Below are 21595 nucleotides of genomic sequence, written 5' to 3' on the forward strand. Positions count from 1 at the left end.
TCATTGGGGCTCGAATTTCAAATTCTTGTCATGAGTGAGCAAACAGCTAACGGTGTGTGTCTGGGAAGCTGTAAACACAACAGAAGCTTTCCTTGTTTAGTTGGGAGCCAAATCCATGTGTGTTCAGCACCAGTTTCTAAAAGGAAAAACTCAAGACAGTACAGTGATGACCCAGCAAAGCAGATAAGGGCTGGGGCCCTGTTGTTTCACTGCCTCACTGCAGATATCTAATGGGCATGGTTGCCATGCCAAGAGAAAGGTTAGGTGAACAATACTCAGGGGGGACCCTTGGTATCAGGGGTGTAGAAGTTTTGTGGATCTCAAAGATTCTTATTACACAAAAACCCTGAAAATTGTCTTCTAAAGTCTCTACACCTGCATAGCATTTACTTGGTCACAGAATTGTGATGAACCTGACTCAAATAGATCAGTCAGTGCCTCTCATTTCATGTGTATTCTTGATTTTATCTTACTGCTTCTCATCTGCATCAAAAGCTAAGTTTTCCTGGAAGGAAATTCCCACAAAAATAAATCAGTGAAATGAAGAAACAGGCTATATTATTTTAGGTATGCTGTATCATTTTCTTTCTTTTTTTTTTTTTTTTTACCCATTCAATAAGTAGACGTAAACATCACCATTGTGTACTTGGGGACTCCACTGCGACTTTCCAAAAAAAAAAAAATCCTGAAAATAAGAAAAAGAAGTTTAAAGTTCTATATATCAGCCAAAGAACTTTAAGAGTTGGGTTTTATAACCTGTACCTTATAGATAAGAGAAGACATATAAAAACTCTCCTTAAAGGTCAGAGTAGCCTTTAGATTTGAAACTATTTGATTTGAGTGAACGTGCTGACACGTTCAAAAACCAGGGAAAGGTTGATTTGTCACAGAAGAATAGAAAGCTAAAAACCACAGTAGTACATATTAATGGAGTTTATCCAAGCATGACCCAACATTAAGAAAACATTATCCAACAGACTGAGTATTTTAGTCCTCTTGGAAAGATTGTCTATATTTTGGAGATAATGCTGGGAGGTACAGCCGACAAAATTCTATTTTTATGAAGTCACTTTGAAAATCACCCTTTGGTGAGTTGGACTTTTCAGACTATTTCAGGTCTAATAACACAAAGCACTTAACTTCTATTTGTATCCTTTGTTCTGAGTTCCATACTCACCAAGACAACTTCTGATTCTGATTAATTGTCATGCTGATTAGAGTATTCCAGCTAATACAATACTTGAATTACTCTTTATGCAATTATAATTTGACATTTGTTCTATATATCAGACTTGTAAACTCTGTTACAGTGTTTCCACCCAAGAAAGAAATTCATTGTGCCAACAAATTAGGTTTCTGACCTTGCAGAGGTAAGGGCTTGACTCTGGACCTGAAGGACTTTATCAAAGTGTATCAAATCATGAGACTCCTTAGGAAAATAGTCCCTTGGCTTACACCGAGCCACACATTCCCTTTTGCATTGCTATGACCTAGGAAGAAAGCTGCATCATCATTAACCTGTCAAGATAGATTATTGCTTTTTTTCTGACAGAAGAAGCCAGAACTGGAAGAGATGGCCCTCAACAGGCTGGGAGGGTAAAGGAGGAGAATGAGGGGGAGGGCAGTAAAATAACAAGGTAAGACTGGGAAAGGATGTGGCAAAGAAATGTGGAGTTCACGGTCAGACCATACAGAAATACATGATCAGAAAAAGGGAAAGGGCTGGGAAGAAGATTTTCCAAAATGGAATGCTGAGAACAGGGTGACAATTTGCTAGAGGCAAACACAGGTGAGACATTTATGTTGGCAAAACCCAGGGAACTTCTCAACCAGGAACTTGAGGACTACAGTATGTAGTCTGGACCCAAATTCAAGGACTTAACCCAAACTTAGATAAAATGATACCGTTCCTCCAGAACCTAAGCAGAAATTAACACAAATTGCTTGGCTTGGAGTTGATGTTGGGAAGTGGTAAGAAAGGTGTAACAGTAAAAATGAGGGGGGGCCAGAAAGGAAGAATGAACCCCCAAGTACCTGAAACAGAATAATTAATACCGTATCAGATAATGTGAGATGATGGGACTGTGATTCACCTTTTATGGCAAATTGCATCAGAAAGCAAAGAGGTGGGGTCATGTTGAAGGACACAGGCCATGTCAAAGGACAAAGACCAGAATGAAGATGATCCTATTGGCCAAATTAAAAACAATCTACCAGTGAAAACAGATAGCAATAATGATAACAGACTAGAGCCCACTGAATGACATAAAAATTGCTAAGTCCATATTGGAAATAAATGAATAAATTAGAAGTTTAATGAGGTACAGGATATTTACATGGTCTCAATGTACATCCCTGCACAAATATGTGTTTGCTACGGAGGATAAAATAGTAACCACAGTGGAGAAGCTTCATAGACATCACCTTAGCCAGTGATGAAAGTGAATGTATGCTATAAGGAAAGTCAGAGGAGGTTTCCTGATCACAGGCAGTGAGGAGAGTGCAGCATGGGCATTGCTCTGGGGATAGTCCTGCCACCCTCACATAGTCTGAATCTAAGCACAGTGAAACAGGGGACAAACACAAATGAAGGGACATTCTATAAAATAACTGGCCTTGTTCTGAGTGGTGTGGCTAAGTTGGTTGGGCATCATCCTGCAGAGCAAAAGATTGCTGGTTCAATTTCCAGTCAAGGCATATGCCTGGGTTGAGGGCATATGCTCCAGTTGGGGTGTGTACAAGAGACAACCAATCAACATTTCTCTCTTGTAGCAATGTTTTTCTCTGATTAACTGGAAGGCCGGCAGCCAGGGAAACCCCACTGTCCTGGGCAAAGCCAGAGGGTCGGTCACCATCGGTGGGAACCGCCCGACTCCCCCACAGAGGGCAGTCACACAGTGACTCTCTGCGAGGTGCACTCTTTCTTCCTCCCTTCCTCTCTCTGTGAAAATAAATAAATAAAATCTTAAAAATAACTTGCTTACCACCTTCAAAAGAGTAAGGTCCTAAAAAGCAAAGACAGACTAAGGAACAGTGTCCAGTCTCCAGGGGAGAAGGTGGTGACAAGGCCATGCCTTCTCACGGTCAGCTGTTCCATGTCATGTAGGGCAAATGTGTCAGCTTGTAGGACACAGACATTCAAGTTTGTAGCAGCAGGTTACAACTTACTCTTCAGTAATTCAGAACAAAAATTGGTTTTTGCTCTGCTTGCAGTTTTTCTGTGAGTTTGAAATTATTTTCTACATAAGTATAAAAATGTAATCTTGTCCTGTGTCTCGCATAACCAGGCCCCTGATACAGTTCAGTTTGTCTCATTTTATTATACTGTGGTTGAATCCAATTTAAATTAAAACACAAAATGCGTAACAAACATACATCCAATACATGTTGTAGGAAACAAGAGAAAACTCTACTAGCTTTTATAGCTCTTTAATAGTCTCAGAAAATAACTTGAACACATCCTGACAGCTTTTGCCTCTGAGAAAAATAAATTAGCAGACAATCTTCAAGGAAACATTTTTAGTCCATCAAAGTCCAATTTGTAGCATAGAACCAACCTAATACTGTAGCAGAAACCACAAGTTACAAAGCGATACTTCTCACACCCAGTAATTAGAATCCCCACCCCACACACCCTTCCAGGTACAACAACTTACCATCTCTGAGTGTAAAACACTTCTTTCTCAGACTGGGGTACTTCACAACATATCTTTCCAAACTAAAGAAGCACCTTCCCATTGGTATTTTTAAAACAATTAGAATTTCTGTTTACACAAGTAGATTTAATAAGTATTACTTTAAGAAGAAACCATTTTCAAGAGCTAGCTTACATTTTACTTGTTACCTTAACTTAGGGTACATTGACCCCAAGCAATAAGAGAATTATCAAAGATAAGATAAAATTAGAAAAAATAATTGATTCATTAGATATTTACTACATCATTAGAATTCTCTGTAAGGCCTCAAGCTGGATACTGGGGAGGAGGGGTGATGGTAAGCTTCACAATGACTAAGCCATCGGCCTCAGTCTCCAGGAGCCTGTCTTCTGCAACCACCTGCCTCACTGTTACACAATTTACTGACATGCAGTTACCCTGTCAGGAAAACTATCACAGAATATATTTTCAGTTATAAAATCTACACCCAGAAGAAGAGCAGTATCCTAAGCAAATCATCAAAATCAAGGAAAGTTGGTTAAACTTCTCTCAGACCATGATAGCATGTGGTCAAGTCTTCTGTGTGGTTACTAAATTAACGCATAATCTTAGTCCTTGTACTAGAAATAGCAAAGAAATCCCCCAACCCCATCTTCATTCACACAAAACAAATAAAAATATACCAGAGTAATAGGTTAATGTGAACATCAAGGGCCACCTTGCAAAATTACTTAAAGACTAAGGGACATGGTTAAGGGAAGATGGGTTTTGCCCCAGAAATGGGTGGGTTTATGGTCAGCTTGTATATTTATCTAAGACTCAGGTAAGTTTTCCCATCCATTGACAGAAGAATGAGCTGCAGGGACTGGCCCTGCTCTGTGGCCAAAATGCAAGGCAGAGTGGGCCATGCATCACTGTGTCTCGACAGCTTGCACTGTGTCTGTGAGCTGCTCCTTTCAACGGACCTCATGCCCTGAGTTGGCCAGCACTGCATCTCATCAGTCCCTCGCCAGTTATCATTAATATCACCAGTGAATGTGATGTGCAACCATTCATTCAAGTTTAAACAGCCACTTATATCCTGAGGAATTCTTCACCACAACTGTGTGGGTTATTTTGCTGATCTGTGGAGTAGACATAGGAAGTAGTTATATTTCACCTCCACTCCCAACAACTGTCAAATTGTTCATTTGACCAAAGGCATCATGAATCAGCAACATAATCAAAATTAAGAGAAATTTTAAATTCTCTTTAAAATTGGAAACCTTGTCAACTTTTTATGAACTGGAATGATATCAAGACATTAAGCAAAATCACTCGTTTAGAAAAAGGTGTCCCAGTTCTATTATTCTGGAAACAAGCTTAAGTTTTTCACAAACATCACAGAAAGACATGACTAATTCGGTCTATACAAGAAGGGAAAATATTTCATACATCCTGAGGTTTGCCATACTGGCATGTTTTCCCCCAGGTTGAAGTGGATACATTTCATGGATTTTAACACATGTGATACAGTGTTTCCTGTTGAAGACCCAGGAATGCAAATCCAAGACGGATATGTCAAGTCTGTTTGATGAAAGGGATCTGATTTTCTTGGTGCTCCTGAGGCTGATAGCACAATGGTACCCACAAACTAGAATTCTAGGAAAGAATCATCAGTAAGGATTTTTATGTCCTATTTGATTTTGCTTTCTCTCCGCAGGTATGTTTGGGGTGGTCCACTGGCTACAGCTTTTAGTGGAATGAGGCCCTCACTTGTCGGCCCTTCAGAGGCTGTGGTGGACGGTGATTGCTCAGCAAGAAGGTGGCTGCTTCACCCTTGGCGGTGCAGAGGAGGGTGCGGAATGTGGCCAGCTGTCAGTGGGAAGAGGAGACTGTGTCAACATACAGGGTGAGCAGTGTTAGCGCAGTGACCTGCACAGAAAGCTGAGAAACATATCACCTTTCCTCTACCAGGAACTAAAAATACTGCAATGAAAACTTTTTAAGTTATGGATCATACCTGATAAAGCAATTCTTTTGCTAAATTCTTACCATTCTACAAATATGTATAGCTTCAAAAATTTAGTGTATCAGCATTCTTTTTTTTTAAATTTATTTACTTTTTAAATACATTTGTCTCTGCCTCCCCCCCACCACTTTCCCTTGCCCCCTCCTTCCTTCCCTCCCTCAGCTAGCATTCTTTATTTGAAGAGCAAAGTCATGAGAGGAAGCATTTGAAGAGTGGTTTAAAACATTGAAGAGTGGTTTCATATCCAGAAATTAGAGAGTGTCACCTCAAGGCAGAATGGGACAGTGGAATGAGACTCAGGCTTTCTCAACAAGGTCCCAGGTCTGATTCTGCCACAACCTGGGTGACCTTGGCTTTACTTTCCTCAGCATGAAGTGAAGCCTTGGGTTAGATCACCTCAAGGGGTATCTTCAGCTTTTGTATCCACACTGAACACTCGCAAGCTTCCTAATATCACACGGGCCCAATTTTCACAAGAACCATGTTCATCCTGGAGCATTTTGATTTTTAATTATTATTTTCCTTTAACTAGAAAAAGTTGCTTGTTTTCAACATTCTTGTGCCTCATAAACAACTATCTATGGAAAAAGCGTAAGGCCTTTCAACCTCTAATAATGTTTAAGCACAATTTAAGTGGTATACACATATTTCTCACCAAAAGGGTTTAATTTTTCTCATTGCAAAAAGCTTACTTACCTTAAAAACATTATACAATACCCAAGTATCAAGAGAAAAAATAGAAATTACTAGTAACCACACCATGAGGTATGACCACTGTTAACATTATGAAGTATTTTTCTATGTATAAATGCACATACATATTTGTGATGTTTTATTACAAAAAAATGAGCTTAACTAAAATACTCTTTTGAAATCTTATTTTTTCTATATATGGGGTGTGCAAAAGTAGGTTTAGAGTTGTGAGTATGGAAAACACAGAATTTATTCTTATATTGTTATTAATTATTCCATTATTTTCCATATGAACAACTGTATACCTACTTTTGCCCCACCCTATTTAGACATCTTTGCATATTAATAAATATAAATCACTATCACTATTTTTAATTGCTGAAAATATTTCTATTATAGGCATGTTTAATATTATTTACTAGGATTTAGCATAGGTCTACAGCAGAAAAATAAAGATAGGGTAAATGCCTTGAGTAATTCTACTATCTTAAAAATGTTCACCAAGCCGGCGGAAAAGTTGGTGGAGGAGTGAAAGGGAGTCACGCTGACCTCCTCCCAAAACCAAACTGGAATTGCAACTAAATAATGGAGTAATCACCTGGAAAGCAGTGGAGCGATAGTGGGAGAGGAGCCTTGGTGCCGCGAACAGTGGATTCTACTCTCACACATCCCAACGGGTGAGAATTGCGGTGGAGGCTCGAGAGAGTGGGCTGGGTGCGCACAGGCACTGGCACCAGAGGGACATTGAAACGGCCAGTTAGCGTCCCCTCCGAGAAGAACGGGGTCTGAATCATAAACAGGAACTCCTAAACTACAGCAGCTAAAGCCGAGAAAATACAGACAAAATGCAACCCCAAAAAGCTTAGGGGTGCTCTCTGCCAGAGACAGGTGGCTGGGGATGCAAAAAGACATTTAAAGGGCAAACGCAAAAGTTGCAGCGGCAGCCACCCTCCTTGATCGCTGGGTAGAGGCGGCAGCAGGGTGGGTTGGTGCCTGGGAAAAGACTGGTGAGGAAAACTTTGTGAAGAGAACTGACACGGCGGCCAGTGGAGCCTGGGTAATAACGCACTTCCCACTCTGCAGCTACCATCTCGCTCAGGCATAAGGGAATCAATTAACCTGCCTTTTGTGCGCTCCGCACACAGCTTGTACGCGTGTGAGCTACGGGGCTGAGTGCAGACTGGCTGGGAGAGCCTTGAGGAGAGACTGGAGACAGAGGCCTTGGGGAAAGAATGGGAGGAGGAACCGGGGAGTCCCGACTCCCTCCCCGTCCGGTAGTCTCCATTGTGGGCTGGAAAGGCGCGACCCCAAAGAGGCAGAAGCAGGGTGCGCATGAACCAGACTGCCTGCGATTGAAACGCAGTCCGCACAGGGGTTGGATCCCTGGCCGAAGGGGTCACAGAACTGCCCAGAGGCCCCTGAGGGGAGACTAAAAATGGAGGCATTGGGGAAAGAAAAGGAGGAGGAACCGGGGAGTCCCAACTCGTTCTCCTTGCCATAGTCTCCATTGCGCGGGAAGAGGCCACACCCTGAAAGAGCCAAAAGCTGAAAAGCAAACATAGACACCCCCAAAACACCCAGAGCAGGCGCGCACACTTGCGCCGAGTGACTGGCAAGGGTTGGCGAGTGTGTGTGTGACCCACGCGGGCTGGCGAACGCTTGCACCTGCTGGCAAGGCCTCACACAGACTGGCACCCATACAGCCTGTGAGGGATTGCACAGAGGGGCAAGGGCAGGCGTAAATTGACCTACCCGCCGCGATTGCGGAGCGGCCCACAAAATAAGTAGAGCTGCCCAGAGTCCCTGGAGGAGAGACCAGAGACAGGATTAACCGGAGAGTCCTAGAGCTGAATTCCTCCCATTTCCGTAGTCCCCATTTGGCGAGGGCAGGCAACTCACCCAAAGGGCCAAAAGCGGGGAAAACACACAATAGAAGACCCTAAACTGACCAGTGCCGCGAAGCTCGCGTGCCAGGGAGGACAGATGAGTACGGGAAGTCGCGAATAAGCCCCCTGGTCTGGGGCAAACACAGCGAGCCCAGGCAGGTGGGGGACCCTGCCGCGCGGGGAATGCGCTCAAGGAGCCCGGGTGAGAGCGCAGAGAGATCCCAAAAAATAGCTCAGCCCTGACCGAAGGGGTCACAGAGCTGCTCCAAGCAGGAGTCACACAGGCATTAGACTCCTGAAAGACTCAAACAAACAACCCAAGGCTGTATAGGGTCAAAAACTGACATCATCCGAGGCAAGCCCAGAAAGAAAAGTAAAGGACAAAAATACTTAACAGACTCTCACAAAAATGGGAAGAAAAAGAAGTTCCCCCCAAATGAGTGGAAAAGGGGACTCCCCACAGAGAGAGCTAAATGAAATAGAGGCAAGGGAACTATCAGGTATGGAATTCAAAACAATGGTTCTAAGGAAGCTCAATGAGATCAGCCAGCTCAAAGAGAACTATGAGAAACTGCAGAGAAACGATCAGGATCTTACAGCAAACTATATCAGCCTGGAAAAGGACATAGAAACTATCAAGAAGACACAAGAGGATATGAAGAATACCATTTCTGAATTGAAGAACACAGTAGAAGGAATCCAAAGCAGGCTGGAGGAAGCTGAGGATCGAATCAGTGAGATGGAGGACAAGGTAGAAAAAAGCTCCCAGAAAGAACAAGAAATGGAAAAACGACTCAAAAAGAATGAAGAAGCATTTAGGGAAATGCAGGACAACCTGAAACGCAATAATATCCGTATAATAGGGATACCAGAAGGAGAAGCAGAGGAGCAAGGAATAGAGAACCTCCTCGAAAAAGTAATGATGGAAAATTTCCCTAATTTGAGGAGAGAAAGGCTCTCATGGATCTAGGAGGCACAGAGGACCCCACTCAAGAGGGACCCAAGGAGGTCGACTCCAAGACACATCATCATTAAAATGGCAAATGTCAAAGACAAAGAGAGAATCCTCAAGGCAGCAAGGGAGAAGGAGAAAGTAACATACAAGGGGGGCCCCGATACGCCTAGGAGCTGACTTCTCAACAGAAACACTACAAGCCAGAAGGGAATGGCAACAAATATTCCAAGCCATGAAATGCAAGGGCCTACAGCCAAGGCTGCTCTACCCAGCTAGGCTCTCCATTAAAATAGAGGGGGAAATACGGAGTTTCCCAGACAAAAGAAAGCTAAAAGAATACATCTCTACCAAACCAGCACTCCAAGATATGCTAAGGGGACTGGTTTAAGCAGATGAAGGAAAAGAATGAGACAGAGAGGAACACAAGTACAAAGAGAAAAGATGAGTAAGTTTCTATCAGTAATATCTCTCAATGTGAATGGACTCAATGCCCCAATCAAGAGACACAGGGTAGCTGAATGGATAAGAAAACATGACCCACACATATGCTGCCTACAAGAGACCCACCTCAGAGCAAAAGACCTACACAGATTGAAAGTAAAGGGATGGAAAATAATATTCCAAATAAATAGACATGAGAAAAAGGCTGGCGTTGCCATACTTGTATCAGACAAAGTAGATTTCAAAGCAAAGGCCATAAAGAGGGACCCAGAGGGTCACTTTATCATACTTAAAGGAAGAATCTATCAAGAAGACATCAACATTGTAAACTTATATGCTCCCAATATAGGAGCCCCGAAGTTTATAAGGAAATTGTTGGATGACTTCAAAAAAGATATAGACAGCAACACACTCATAGTAGGGGATTGCAACACCCCACTGTCAAAAATGGACAGATCTTCCAAACAAAACATTAATAAACATATCGTGGCACTGAATGACACACTGAATCAAAGAGACTTAACTGACATATAGAGAACCTTACATCCCAAAGAAGAAAAATACACATTCTTTTCAAATGCTCATGGCAGTTTTTCAAAGATAGACCACATGATAGGACACAAAGCAAGCCTCAGCAAATTCAGGAAAATTGAAATAATACCAAACTTTTCTCAGACCACAAGGCCTTGAAACTCGAAATCAACCTCAAAGAGAAACTTCAAAAACTTGCAAACTCATGCAGACTGAACAGTACACTATTAAACAATGAATGGGTCAATAATGAGATAAGAGAAGAAATAAAAAAATTTCTGGAAACAAATGAAAATGAACAGACAACTGTCCAAAACCTATGGGACACAGCAAAGGCAGTCCTGAGAGGGAAGTTCATAGCAATACAGGCTTACCTAAAAAAGATAGAAACATTTCAAATAAAAGAGCTAACACTACAACTTCAAGAACTGGAGAAACAACAACAAATAAATCCCAGAGCAAGGAGAAGGAAGGAAATAGTCAAGATTAGAGCAGAACTGAATGACATAGAGACAAAAAGAACAATTCAGAGGATCAACCAATCCAGAAGCTGGTTCTTTGAAAAGATTAATAAAATTGACAAGCCTTTAAGCAGACTCATCAAGACAAAAAAGGGAGAGGACCCAAATTAATAATATCAGAAATGAAAGAGGAGAAACAACAACTGATACCACAGAAATACAAATGATCATCAGAAACTATTATGAACAATTACATGCCAAGAAATTTGAAAATCTTGATGAAATGGACAAATTTTTGGAAAAGTATAATCTTCCAACACTGAAGGAGGAAGAAACAGAAAGCTTGAACAGACCGATAAGAGCTGGGGAAGTTGAAGCAGTAATCAAGAAACTCCCAGCACACAAAAGCCCAGGGCCAGACGGTTTCCCAGGAGAATTTTACAAAACATTTAAGGAAGAGCTAACCCCTGTCCTTCTCAGACAATTCCAAAAAATCCAAGAGGAGGGAAGACTCCCAGACTCCTTCTATGAGGCCAGCATCACCCTGATCCCAAAACCAGATAAAGACCCTACAAAGAAAGAAAACTACAGGTCAATTTCGCTGATGAACATAGATGCTAAAATCCTCAACAAAATATTGGCAAACCGCATCCAGCAATACATTCAAAAGATCATCCACCACGATCAAGTGGGATTCATCCCAGGGATGCAGGGATGGTTCAATATACGCAAATCAGTAAACGTGATACAGCACATCAATAAAAGACAAGACAAAAACCACATGATCATCTCAATAGATGCAGAAAAAGCATTTGACAAGGTACAGCACCCATTTATGATCAAAACACTCAGCAAAATGGGAATAAATGGGGCATTCCTCAATGTAAGAAAGGCCATATATGAAAAACCTACAGCTAATATCATACTCAACGGGCAAAAACTGAAAGCTTTCCCACTAAGATCGGGAACACGACAAGGATGTCCGCTCTCACCGCTTCTTTTCAACATCGTATTGGAAGTCCTAGCCACAGCGGTCAGACAAGAGAAAGAGATAAAAGGCATCCAAATAGGAAAGGAGGAAGTAAAACTATCATTGTTTGCAGATGACATGATAGTGTACATAGAGAACCCTGTAGACTCTACCAAAAAACTCCTCAACCTAATAAGTGAATTTGGCAAAACAGCAGGATACAAAGTCAACATTCAGAAATCAAAGGCGTTTTTGTACACCAGCAACGCAATAGAAGAAGAAGAAATCAGAAAAAAAATACCATTCGATATAGCAAGAAAAAAGATAAAGTACCTAGGCATAAATTTAACCAAAGATACAAAAGATCTGTATGCAGAAAACTATACAACATTGAAAAAAGAAATTAAGGAAGACACAAACAAATGGAAGCATATACCGTGCTCATGGATTGGAAGAATTAATATCCTCAAAATGTCCATACTACCCAAAGCAATTTATAGATTCAATGCAATCCCTATTAAGATACCAATGATGTATTTCACAGAAATAGAACAGACATTTCAAAAATTTATATGGAACCATAAACGACCCCAAATAGCCGCAGCAATTTTGAGAAAGAAACACAAAGTAGGAGGGATCACAATACCGGACATCAAACTCTACTACAAAGCCACCATACTCAAAACAATCTGGTACTGGCACAAGAACAGACCCATAGACCAGTGGAACAGAATAGAAAGCCCAGAAATAAACCCAGGTCTCTATGGACATCTAATATTCGACAAAGGGGGCAGAAGCATAAAATGGAGCAATAACAGCCTCTTCAACAAATGGTGTTGGGAGAGCTGGACGGCTACATGCAAAAAATTGAAATTGGATCATCAGCTGACAACATACACAAAAATAAACTCAAGATGGATAAAAGACTTAAATATAAGTCGCCACACCATCAAAGTGCTCGAGGAGAACATTGGCAGGAAACTCTCAGATATCCCACGCAGCAATTTTTTCACTGTTATGTCTCCTAAAGCAAGGGACATAAAGGAAAGAATAAACAAGTGGGACCTCCTCAAAATAAGAAGCTTCTGCACGGCGAAAGAAAACATCAGCAAAATGAAAAGGGAGCCAACCGTATGGGAAAATATATTTGCTAATGATACATCAGACAGAGGTTTGATCTCCAAGATATATAAAGAACTCACTCAACTCCACTCCAAGAAGACAAACGATCCAATCAAAAAATGGGCAAAGGACCTGGGCAGATGCTTTTCTAAGGAGGAGATACAGAGGGCCCAGTGGCATTTGAAAGGATGCTCAGCATCACTAGCCATCAGAGAAATGCAGATCAAAACCACCATGAGTTACCACCTCACACCGGTCAGAATGGCCATCATAAACAGATCCACAAACAACAGGTGCTGGCGAGGCTGTGGAGAAAAGGGAACCCTAGTACACTCTTGGTGGGAATGCAGACTGGTGCACCCACTATGGAAAGCAGTGTGGAATTTCCTCAGAAAGCTGAAAATGGAACTGCCTTTTGATCCAGCGATTCCCCTGCTGGGACTATACCCTGAGAACACCAAAACGCCAATACAAAAGAACCTATGCACCCCAATGTTCATAGCAGCACAATTTACAATAGCCAAGTCTTGGAAGCAACCTAAATGCCCATTAGTAGATGATTGGATCAAAAAGTCATGGTACATATACACAATGGAATACTACGCAGCAGAAAGAAAAAAAGAAGTACTAAACTTTGTAACAGCATGGATGGAACTGGAGAGCATCATGCTAAGCGAAATAAGCCAGGGGGCGAAAGACAAATACCATATGATCTCACCTATAAGTGGAACCTAACCAACAATGCAAAGATGCAAGGAAAATATGACCAGCAACACTGAAAGGAAAAGAAATCAACAGAGACAAGAGAGAAGGGCGGGGTAGGGAAAGGGAAGGGAAGGGGAAAGTCAAGGAACATATAGCAAGGACTCATGGACAAAACCAAAGGGGAAGAGCTGAGGGAGGGAAGGTGGGAGGGGGCAAGGGAAAGAGGTGGGGGGGAGGCAGAGACAAATGTATTTAAAAAGTAAATAAATAAATTAAAAAAAACCCAAAAAATGAAAAGGTAAAAACAAAACAAAACAAAACAAAACAAAAAAATGTTCACCAAGCCCTGGCCAGCATGGCTCAGTTGTTTGGGTGTCATCCCACAAAGTGAAAGGCCACTGGTTCCATTTCCAGTCAGGGCACATGCCTGGGTTGTAGGTTTGGTCCCCCGTCAGGCTGTGTGCGAGATGCAGCTGATGGATGTTTCTCTCTCACATCGATGTTTCTCTACCTCTCTTTCTCCCTCCCTTCCTCTAAAAATAAATAAATATTAAAAGAAATGTTCACCAAAAATATATTACCAATTAACACAAGCAAGTTTTGGGTATTTGTTTTGCTGTTTTGGGTGAGAACAAACCATTAAATTACTGAGAATGAGAGCTTCCCTTTTCTAAGCTTTGCTAGTCACTTAATCATTAAGTCAAGGAAATTCAGACTGGGACTCATCAGTTAGGTTCCCACCATCATCATGAACCTGAAACATTTCCCATAGTGCACTTGCCAGGCTGGGAGGCAGACACACACAGGGAGGGTCCTTCATGTAAAAGGCAGCAGTTTATAACCACTCTTTGGGGAGGTAAATTCAGGTCATACACAAGCAGCTGTGCATTTCCACAAGTGATATTTTGAGGCGTCCTCTAAAAGGGTATAGGTATGGGAAGTATTTACTACTTGTTATCATTCATGTTTCATTAGAGCAAACATTACAGCTAAAGCTAGATGAGACAGGTAATTCTTAGAAGGGTCAAGCAGCAGAGGCCACAAGGAAGACCCCCAGCTTAGTGCAGACCCCAGTAACCCTGGTCTGTTTGGACTCCAGGTGGGAGGCTGCTCAGGGATCATGAATCAGGGCACTCCCTCTCCAAAAGCACAACCAGTCTCTTGGAGAAACTAAAGAGTCTCTCAAAATTCTCCCCACCCCTTTTTGATCCCCTCGCAAGCTGACCATGGCTCCCTACCTCTCTGATACCTTAGCCTCATGGGTCTATGGCTGGAACTTACTCTAGAACTTTCTCTGACCTGCTTGCTCATTTTGGTGAAACTTACTGAACTTGTCTTGATGTTCCATCAAACCCCTTCACTTCCTGACTCTGCATCTTCCTCCCAGTCACTTAGCCCAGTGAGGTAGGTCCTGTACCTGCCAGTCCTTGCTCAGATTTGCTTCTCTCAGCTCTGGTATCCCCTGCCGCTGCCCTGGCCTCAAATGCACACCTTGGCTGGCCCCTATCAGTCTCATCCCTTCAGTGCCCAGGCTTCATTCAGGCAAAAAATCTACCCCTCTGTCACTAAAGCTGACTCTGCACCCACCTGGCTCTGGATAAGGGCCTCCCCAGGTGAGCCTGGATGCTCAGGTGGGTGTGACCTGTTTTGCTATTTTCTTTGGCTCAATACTGCAATTTTCATTTCCTTGTGTAGTAATCCCAGTAAACAGAAATACAGGGTCCAGCACAAATTATGCCCCCTTGTTATTACAAAATCATCAGCATGTAATTCTGTAACATAATATCACACTCAAGCACATAATGTGACACTCCAGGTGAAATGTTCAAATTTCTGTCCATCTCATACGGGACATTCACATACCCTACCAACCACACTCAAGCAGGTGTTACTTCTACCAGACCCTGTACTCTTTTCCAGTGTTTTGTAAATAGATTTGTGTCACTCTGGTACTCAAATGTGAGCCAAAGTTAAATCATAATAAAAATAAGCTCTATTATTCAATATGATGCGCCAGACACTGTGCTAAGTGCTTTACATTATGTTATCTCACTTAATCCCCCAAGTAACCCTGTCAATAATGTACTGTTATCCCCATTTGGAGATGAGAAACTGAGGGAGAGCAAGGAAGATTTGTAGACAAGTCATCTGGCAAACAAGCCATAGCACCTTAGTGTACCTCTAGCTTTGTCTTTTCTTTCCTCCCCCCCCCCCATTTTCCCAAATCTCTTTTTATTTACTTTTTATTATGAAAACTGTAAAACATGCACAAATGTAGAATAATAAACAATGATGAACCCATCACCAGCTTCAACAACCATCCATCCACACATGGCCAAGTACATCATTCATACTCCCACCTATTCTCTCTCTCTACCTCCTGTCCTGCCCAACTGGATTATTTTGATATAAATTCCAAATATATCATTTCAGGTATAAACCTCTCAAAGTATAACTCTAAAATAAGGGACATTTCTAACCCTATAAAGGCCCCAAAACAAACTTGTTATGGTTTCTGAGTGCCTCTACCACTCAGTTCCAACTAACCTAGATTATCTCCTGTCACTTCCACAAACAGGTCCAACTCTCAGCTATGTGGGCGATGGGTGGTCCCAGAACACCTGAATGAAATGATTTTGGGTGATTTTGAGATCATCTCCCAGAGCTTCTGAATCAGTTTCTGCTAAGGCCCAAAGACCAACATTCTGATAAGCATTCCTAGATTATTCGTGCAGGCACTGAAGTTTGAGAACCTCAGTTGCAGATTCACCACATATTCACTGCATATCCTTTTCCTGCTGTTTCTTCTTGAAATTCCCCTTTTTCCTGACTCCCCTCAGCCTGTAGTCACCTTCTGACAAGCCCACCTACCAGCTCTTTCATGGAGTCTTTTCCTGATTTCTCCAATGAAAAATCATCTCGCTCCTTCTGCACTTCCCATATACCTATGTTCTATTCCAGTACCAAGCACAGCCATGGTGTCACAGTTTCTATGCATTTCTTTTATCTGCTCTGTTAGATTATAATCTACTGGAGGAAAAGAGCCACTTTTAACACCTCTTTGTATCTCTTGCACGAATTAGCAATTATTAAACAATTTTAGAGTTAATTTGTACTTTCTCCTGCAGTTTAGAAATTTAATTTCAAAGCTAACTATATAGAATTTTATATGTTGAGTCAAAATTAATGTTCAAGTGAATGAATTCTTTCCTCATTTCATAACTATTCTAAAGATGCAGAAGTAAAGAAAAACATTCTTGGGTCATTAATTATCGCTAATATGAAATATAAAATTTTACTCTTAAGAAAGGCCATTAGAGTTTTGCTTCCAGAAGTGCTGGACTAAGACCCTGCAGACAACCTCCATGTAGAAAACAACTCTAAAACCAGACGTGATGCAAAAGCAACTGGCTGCTGGAACTGGATGGAGTAGGAACACAAGCTCAGGAACTTGGGGTTGTTCACACTCACAGGAAGGAGTGGTAGGAGTTGTACAGTGTGTCCTTGTCTTTCTAGTTTATGGCCAGGAGTTGGGTAGAATCTGAGATAGGGACACCTGTCTTACAAAAAATGAGCCAGAGAAAGATCCCCAACTCCATATCCACAAACCATGCAAGGTTGAACTGAGACCAGAGCTGCAGCACAAGAAAAAGAAATTTGCAGTTCAAGCTGAGCCAGGAAAATAATGTGCTAACACCAAGGAAACCCTACTCATCAGAGAAAAATAACATAATACAGAATCTCCACACTTTAATATTCATAACACATAGAATACAATTAAAAAATTACTCAACATAAAAAAATGGAACACATTTTCAAAGAAAGAAAAATCAACAGAGTCAGACACATGATGAGCCAAATTTGGAACTTACAAGGATGTTAAATTGGTTACATGAAATTAAACAAAGCATCTTTTTTAATGCATAAGAAATCTCAGCAGAGTGGAGGGAAGTATCAGCAAAGAAACAGAAATAATAAAAGAAAAACAAACAGCAATTTTAGAACTAAAAATACAATTTTTAAAACAAAAGTTTACTGGACAGACCTCACAGTCATATTGATATGACAGAGGAAAGCAAATGAATTTGAACAGAAATAAACAGAAATTATCCACAGTGAAGAATAGAAATAAACACTTTTAATAGAGCTTCAGGGATGATATTAAAAGGTTAAATGTAGGTGTAATTAGAACATCAGAAGGAAGAAATGAAGAGAATGGGGCACAGCATACATAAAATTTAACTCACAAATAAGCAAAGACTTAAATGTAAGAGCTAAAACTATCACTTAATGTAGAAAAATATCTTAAGGCATATAGTTAGGCAAAAGACTTCTTAAACAGGTATATTTTGCACAAACTGTAAAAGATAAGTTGATAGAATGGATTTAATTAAAATTAAGAACTTTTCCTCTTCAGAAAACATAGTTTCAAAACAAACAAACAAACAAACAAACCACAGACTGTCAGAAAACTTTTGCAAAAACATGTATTGAAAAGGAGCTTTTATCCATATTGTATAAAGATTTCTTGCAACTCAATAATGAGAAGAGACAGAACCCAATTTTAAAATGAGCCAATGATTTGAATAGATACTTCACAAGAAATTATATACATAGCCATTAAGCACATGAAAAAATGCTCAACATCACTAGTCATCAGATCAATGCATATTAAAATCACACAGACCCACTAGAAAGGTTAAAGGTAAAGACAGACAACACCAAGTGCTGATAAGTATGTGGACCAATTAGAAATCTCATTGCTGCTAAGAATAGAAGAAGGAACAGCCCTTTAGAAGACAATATGGGGAGTTCCAAGATGGTGCAGGAGTGAATAGAAATCACGCTAACCTCCTCCATAGGACCAATCTGGAATAACTGCTATACTGTGGAGAAATCACCTGGAAAAAACAACTGAACAATAGCAAGAGAGAAGCTTTATAACCTCGGGCAGATAAAAGAATCAGCTTCAGTACAACCTAACTGGTAGAGAGTGCAATGGAGACTCAAGAAGGCTGGCTGGGTGCCCACAGGCAGCAACACATGAGGGATACTTAAGCAGTCAATTGGATCACCCTGAGAAGAGTGGGGTCTAAACCCTAAGCTGGGATCCCCAGCCTACAGCCTAGAGCCCAAACAGTTCACAGATAACAGCCAGCTGCAAAAAGTGACAGGGTTGTTTTCTGCCAGAGACAGATGGCTGGAGACACAAAGAGTTGTTTAAAGGGCCAATGCACAAATTTTCATTTGCCACCACTTACCCTGGGCTCATAGAGACACCTAAGGAGGGACTGCAGACAGAAGTTTTGGGAAGAGAACTGAGAAAGCAGATGCTGGGATCCTAGAGCTGACTCATCCCCCATGTGGCAGCAGCCATCATGCTCAGGGGGACCACTCCCCTCTGAGTGGCAGCAGCCTGAGGAGAAATGATAGCCCTGAATCCAGGAGGGATTCTGCCCCACTCTGTAGTGCTTCAGCCTGATCATTGAGTGCAGAGTGACTAGGTTAACAACTGAAGGAGTCAGCCACAGAGAAGTCTCTGGAAGTCTCAAAATGGCTGTTTCAGGTCAGACAGCGTCAACATCTAACATCACCAGTGGTGGATCCAGAACAAGTAAACAGCAGTAAATACTAGAGGCTACCAAGACAAAGTCCACTGTGGTCTTCTCCATGATTTGTGATATTTTCTTTCCTGCATAACTTTGTAATGTTCATTTCTTGTCCATCAAGTTTGTGCATATTAAGTCATTAAACTTTATACTATAGTTTATTCCAATTCACATATTTTGACCCTCCCTTCTCTTACCCCATTTTATCTTCTTTCTTTTCTTTATTTTCATTTTAAATTTTGTTTCCTCTTTTTCTACAACTTGTTTACACTCCACACTCTTATTATTTTTCCCCCATCCAGCCTCTCAAAACCAATTTTCTTGTCAATGGTCATCTCACATCCTTTTTCCCAATCTTAAAATACCTGTGTTCTCTCTCCATCTTTAGCAATCTTTGCATGTTAGTTGTGGATAGGGTAGTTATTGTTGAATTTTTTCAATTTTATCTCTAAATCTTCACTAATTTTGTATGTCAAATCTCAGATTTTACCATTCCCTTCTCTTACTTTTTTTTTCATCTCAAATTTTAATTTTGCCCCATCTTAACCTGTTTTTTCACTCATTTTTCTCCTTCATCCTTTTTTCTTTTTTCTCCTTTTTTTCTTTTTGTTTCAAATTTTAATTTTTCCCTCTGCCTGGTTTTTGTTCCTCACTCTTGGTATTTCTTCTTCCTCTGTCATCTCAAAATCATTTGTTATTCCTCTAGACATCTCTTAAAGCTTTTCTTTCTTTCTCTTTTCCCTCTTATTCCCATCCCACCTATATTAATTTTAGCACAGTTGTTATTGATAGTGCTGTGGTGGATCTTTCTCTCCAATTTGGCTCTTATTTATTTATTTACTTATTTACCTGTTTTTCCTTCCTTTTTCTTTCTCTATCTCATGTTATTTTATTTTAGTTTCTGTTTAAACCTAACACTATATGCTTCCCTTCTCTTACTCCATTTCAATTTCTTCATTCCCTTTTTTATTTATTATGTAAATTTTACTTTTTCTCTTCTCATTACTCTAATTCCCAACTCTTATTAGTGCTCCTCTCTCTATCCTCTCAAAATCATTTTTCTCTCAGTAGGTCATATCATATTCTCTTTTCTTGTTTATAATAGTCTTACTGTCTGTACACTCTTATTAATACTGGCTTATTTCCTGTTGATAGTGGGATTGCAGGTGGGGGTTACTTTTGTGGGTGTGGGTTTGTTTCCTGGGCTTTGTGGTTGTGTTCTGGCAGCATCTGCATGACAATACATAAGACATGGTGGGCAGAGCGACCTTCAGTCAACCAGCTAGAGGGAAGGGCCCAGAAAGAACAATCATCCAACAATCAAAACTCAGTTGCATTCAGAGAGCCAACATAAATGGCATAAAAGGCATCCCAAGAGCATCAAGTTCAGGAGATCAAGGAGATTGCCCCACTGAATCTCACAGATCTCCTATCAGAGACATTCACATCACAAAGACAGGGAGTCAAAAGAGATCAATTTAAGAAGAAGGAGCAAACAAGAAAAGTCTCCCAAAAAATGGGAAGACAAAGAAACAGGCCCCAATAAAACGTAAAGGAGGAATCCTCAGAAAGAGTGCTAAAAGAAATAGAGGCAAGTAAACTATCAGATATTGAGTTCAAAATAGTGGATGGAAGCTCAATGAGTTCAGTAAGAATTACCAAAAACTCCAGGGAAGCTACAAGGAACTTACTGTGAACTATATCAGCATGAAAAAGGACACAGAAACTATCAACAAGAGCCAAGAGGAAATGAAGAATACAACTTCTAAATTGAAGAACACAGTAGAAGGAATGAATCAAAAGCAGACTAGCTGAAGCAGAGGATTGAATCAACAAGCTGGAGGACAAGATAGAAAAAAATGCCCAGAAAAACCAAGAAAATGAAAAAAGACTAAAAAAAATTAAGAGGGATTAAGGAACTACAGGAAAACATGAAACATAATAATATCTGTATAATAGGGATACTAGAGGAAGAAAAAGAGGAGCAAGGGATATAAAACCTGTTTGAAAAAGTAATGATGGAAAACTTCCCTAATTTGAAGACAGAAAAAGTCACACAAGTCCATGAAGCACAGAAGCTCCCAATCAAGATGAAATCAAAGAGGTCCACTCCAAGACACATCATAATTAAAATGGCAAAATTCAAAGACAAAGAGATAATCTTAAAGGCAGCAAGGGAGAAACAGGAAGTTACATACAAGGCAGCTCTGATAAGGCTAGCAGCTGGCTTCTCAACAGAAACACTACTGGCCAGAAAGGAATGGCAAGAAATATTCCAAGTAATGAAAAGCAAATGTCTGTAACCAAGACTACTCTACCTAGCAAAGCTCTCAATCAAAATGGACAGCAAAACAAGGAGTTTCCCAGACAAAAGAACTAAAAGAATATACCTGCACTGAACCGCCATTGCAAGATATGCTAACGGTACTGATTTAAGAAGATAAAGAAAGAGAGAGGAACACAGGTACAAAGGGGAAAAATGGCAATGAATAAGTACCTATCAATAAAAACCTTAAATGTAAATGGATTAAATGCTCCAATCAAAATACATAGGG

At 40.7% G+C, this 21595-nt stretch overlaps 1 protein-coding gene across 3 annotated transcripts in view; it reads right to left on the minus strand.

Annotated features, from left to right (window-relative positions):
- Positions 1-3333: 3333 nt before the first annotated feature.
- Positions 3334-21595, minus strand: part of LOC129087892 (carbonic anhydrase 13) — a 40721-nt gene continuing 22459 nt past the window's right edge. For all 3 annotated transcript variants that reach the window (XM_054594978.1, XM_054594979.1, XM_054594977.1), the window contains one exon: positions 3334-5510. In XM_054594978.1, coding sequence (XP_054450953.1) covers positions 5391-5510 — 120 coding nt within the window. In that variant the 3' untranslated portion in view covers positions 3334-5390. The remainder of the gene's footprint in view (positions 5511-21595) is intronic.

Source organism: Pteronotus mesoamericanus, unplaced genomic scaffold (assembly GCF_021234165.1).
Source record: "Pteronotus mesoamericanus isolate MK-2021 breed Mesoamerican mustached bat unplaced genomic scaffold, CSHL_Meso_final scaffold_54, whole genome shotgun sequence".
Lineage (NCBI taxonomy): Eukaryota > Metazoa > Chordata > Mammalia > Chiroptera > Mormoopidae > Pteronotus > Pteronotus mesoamericanus.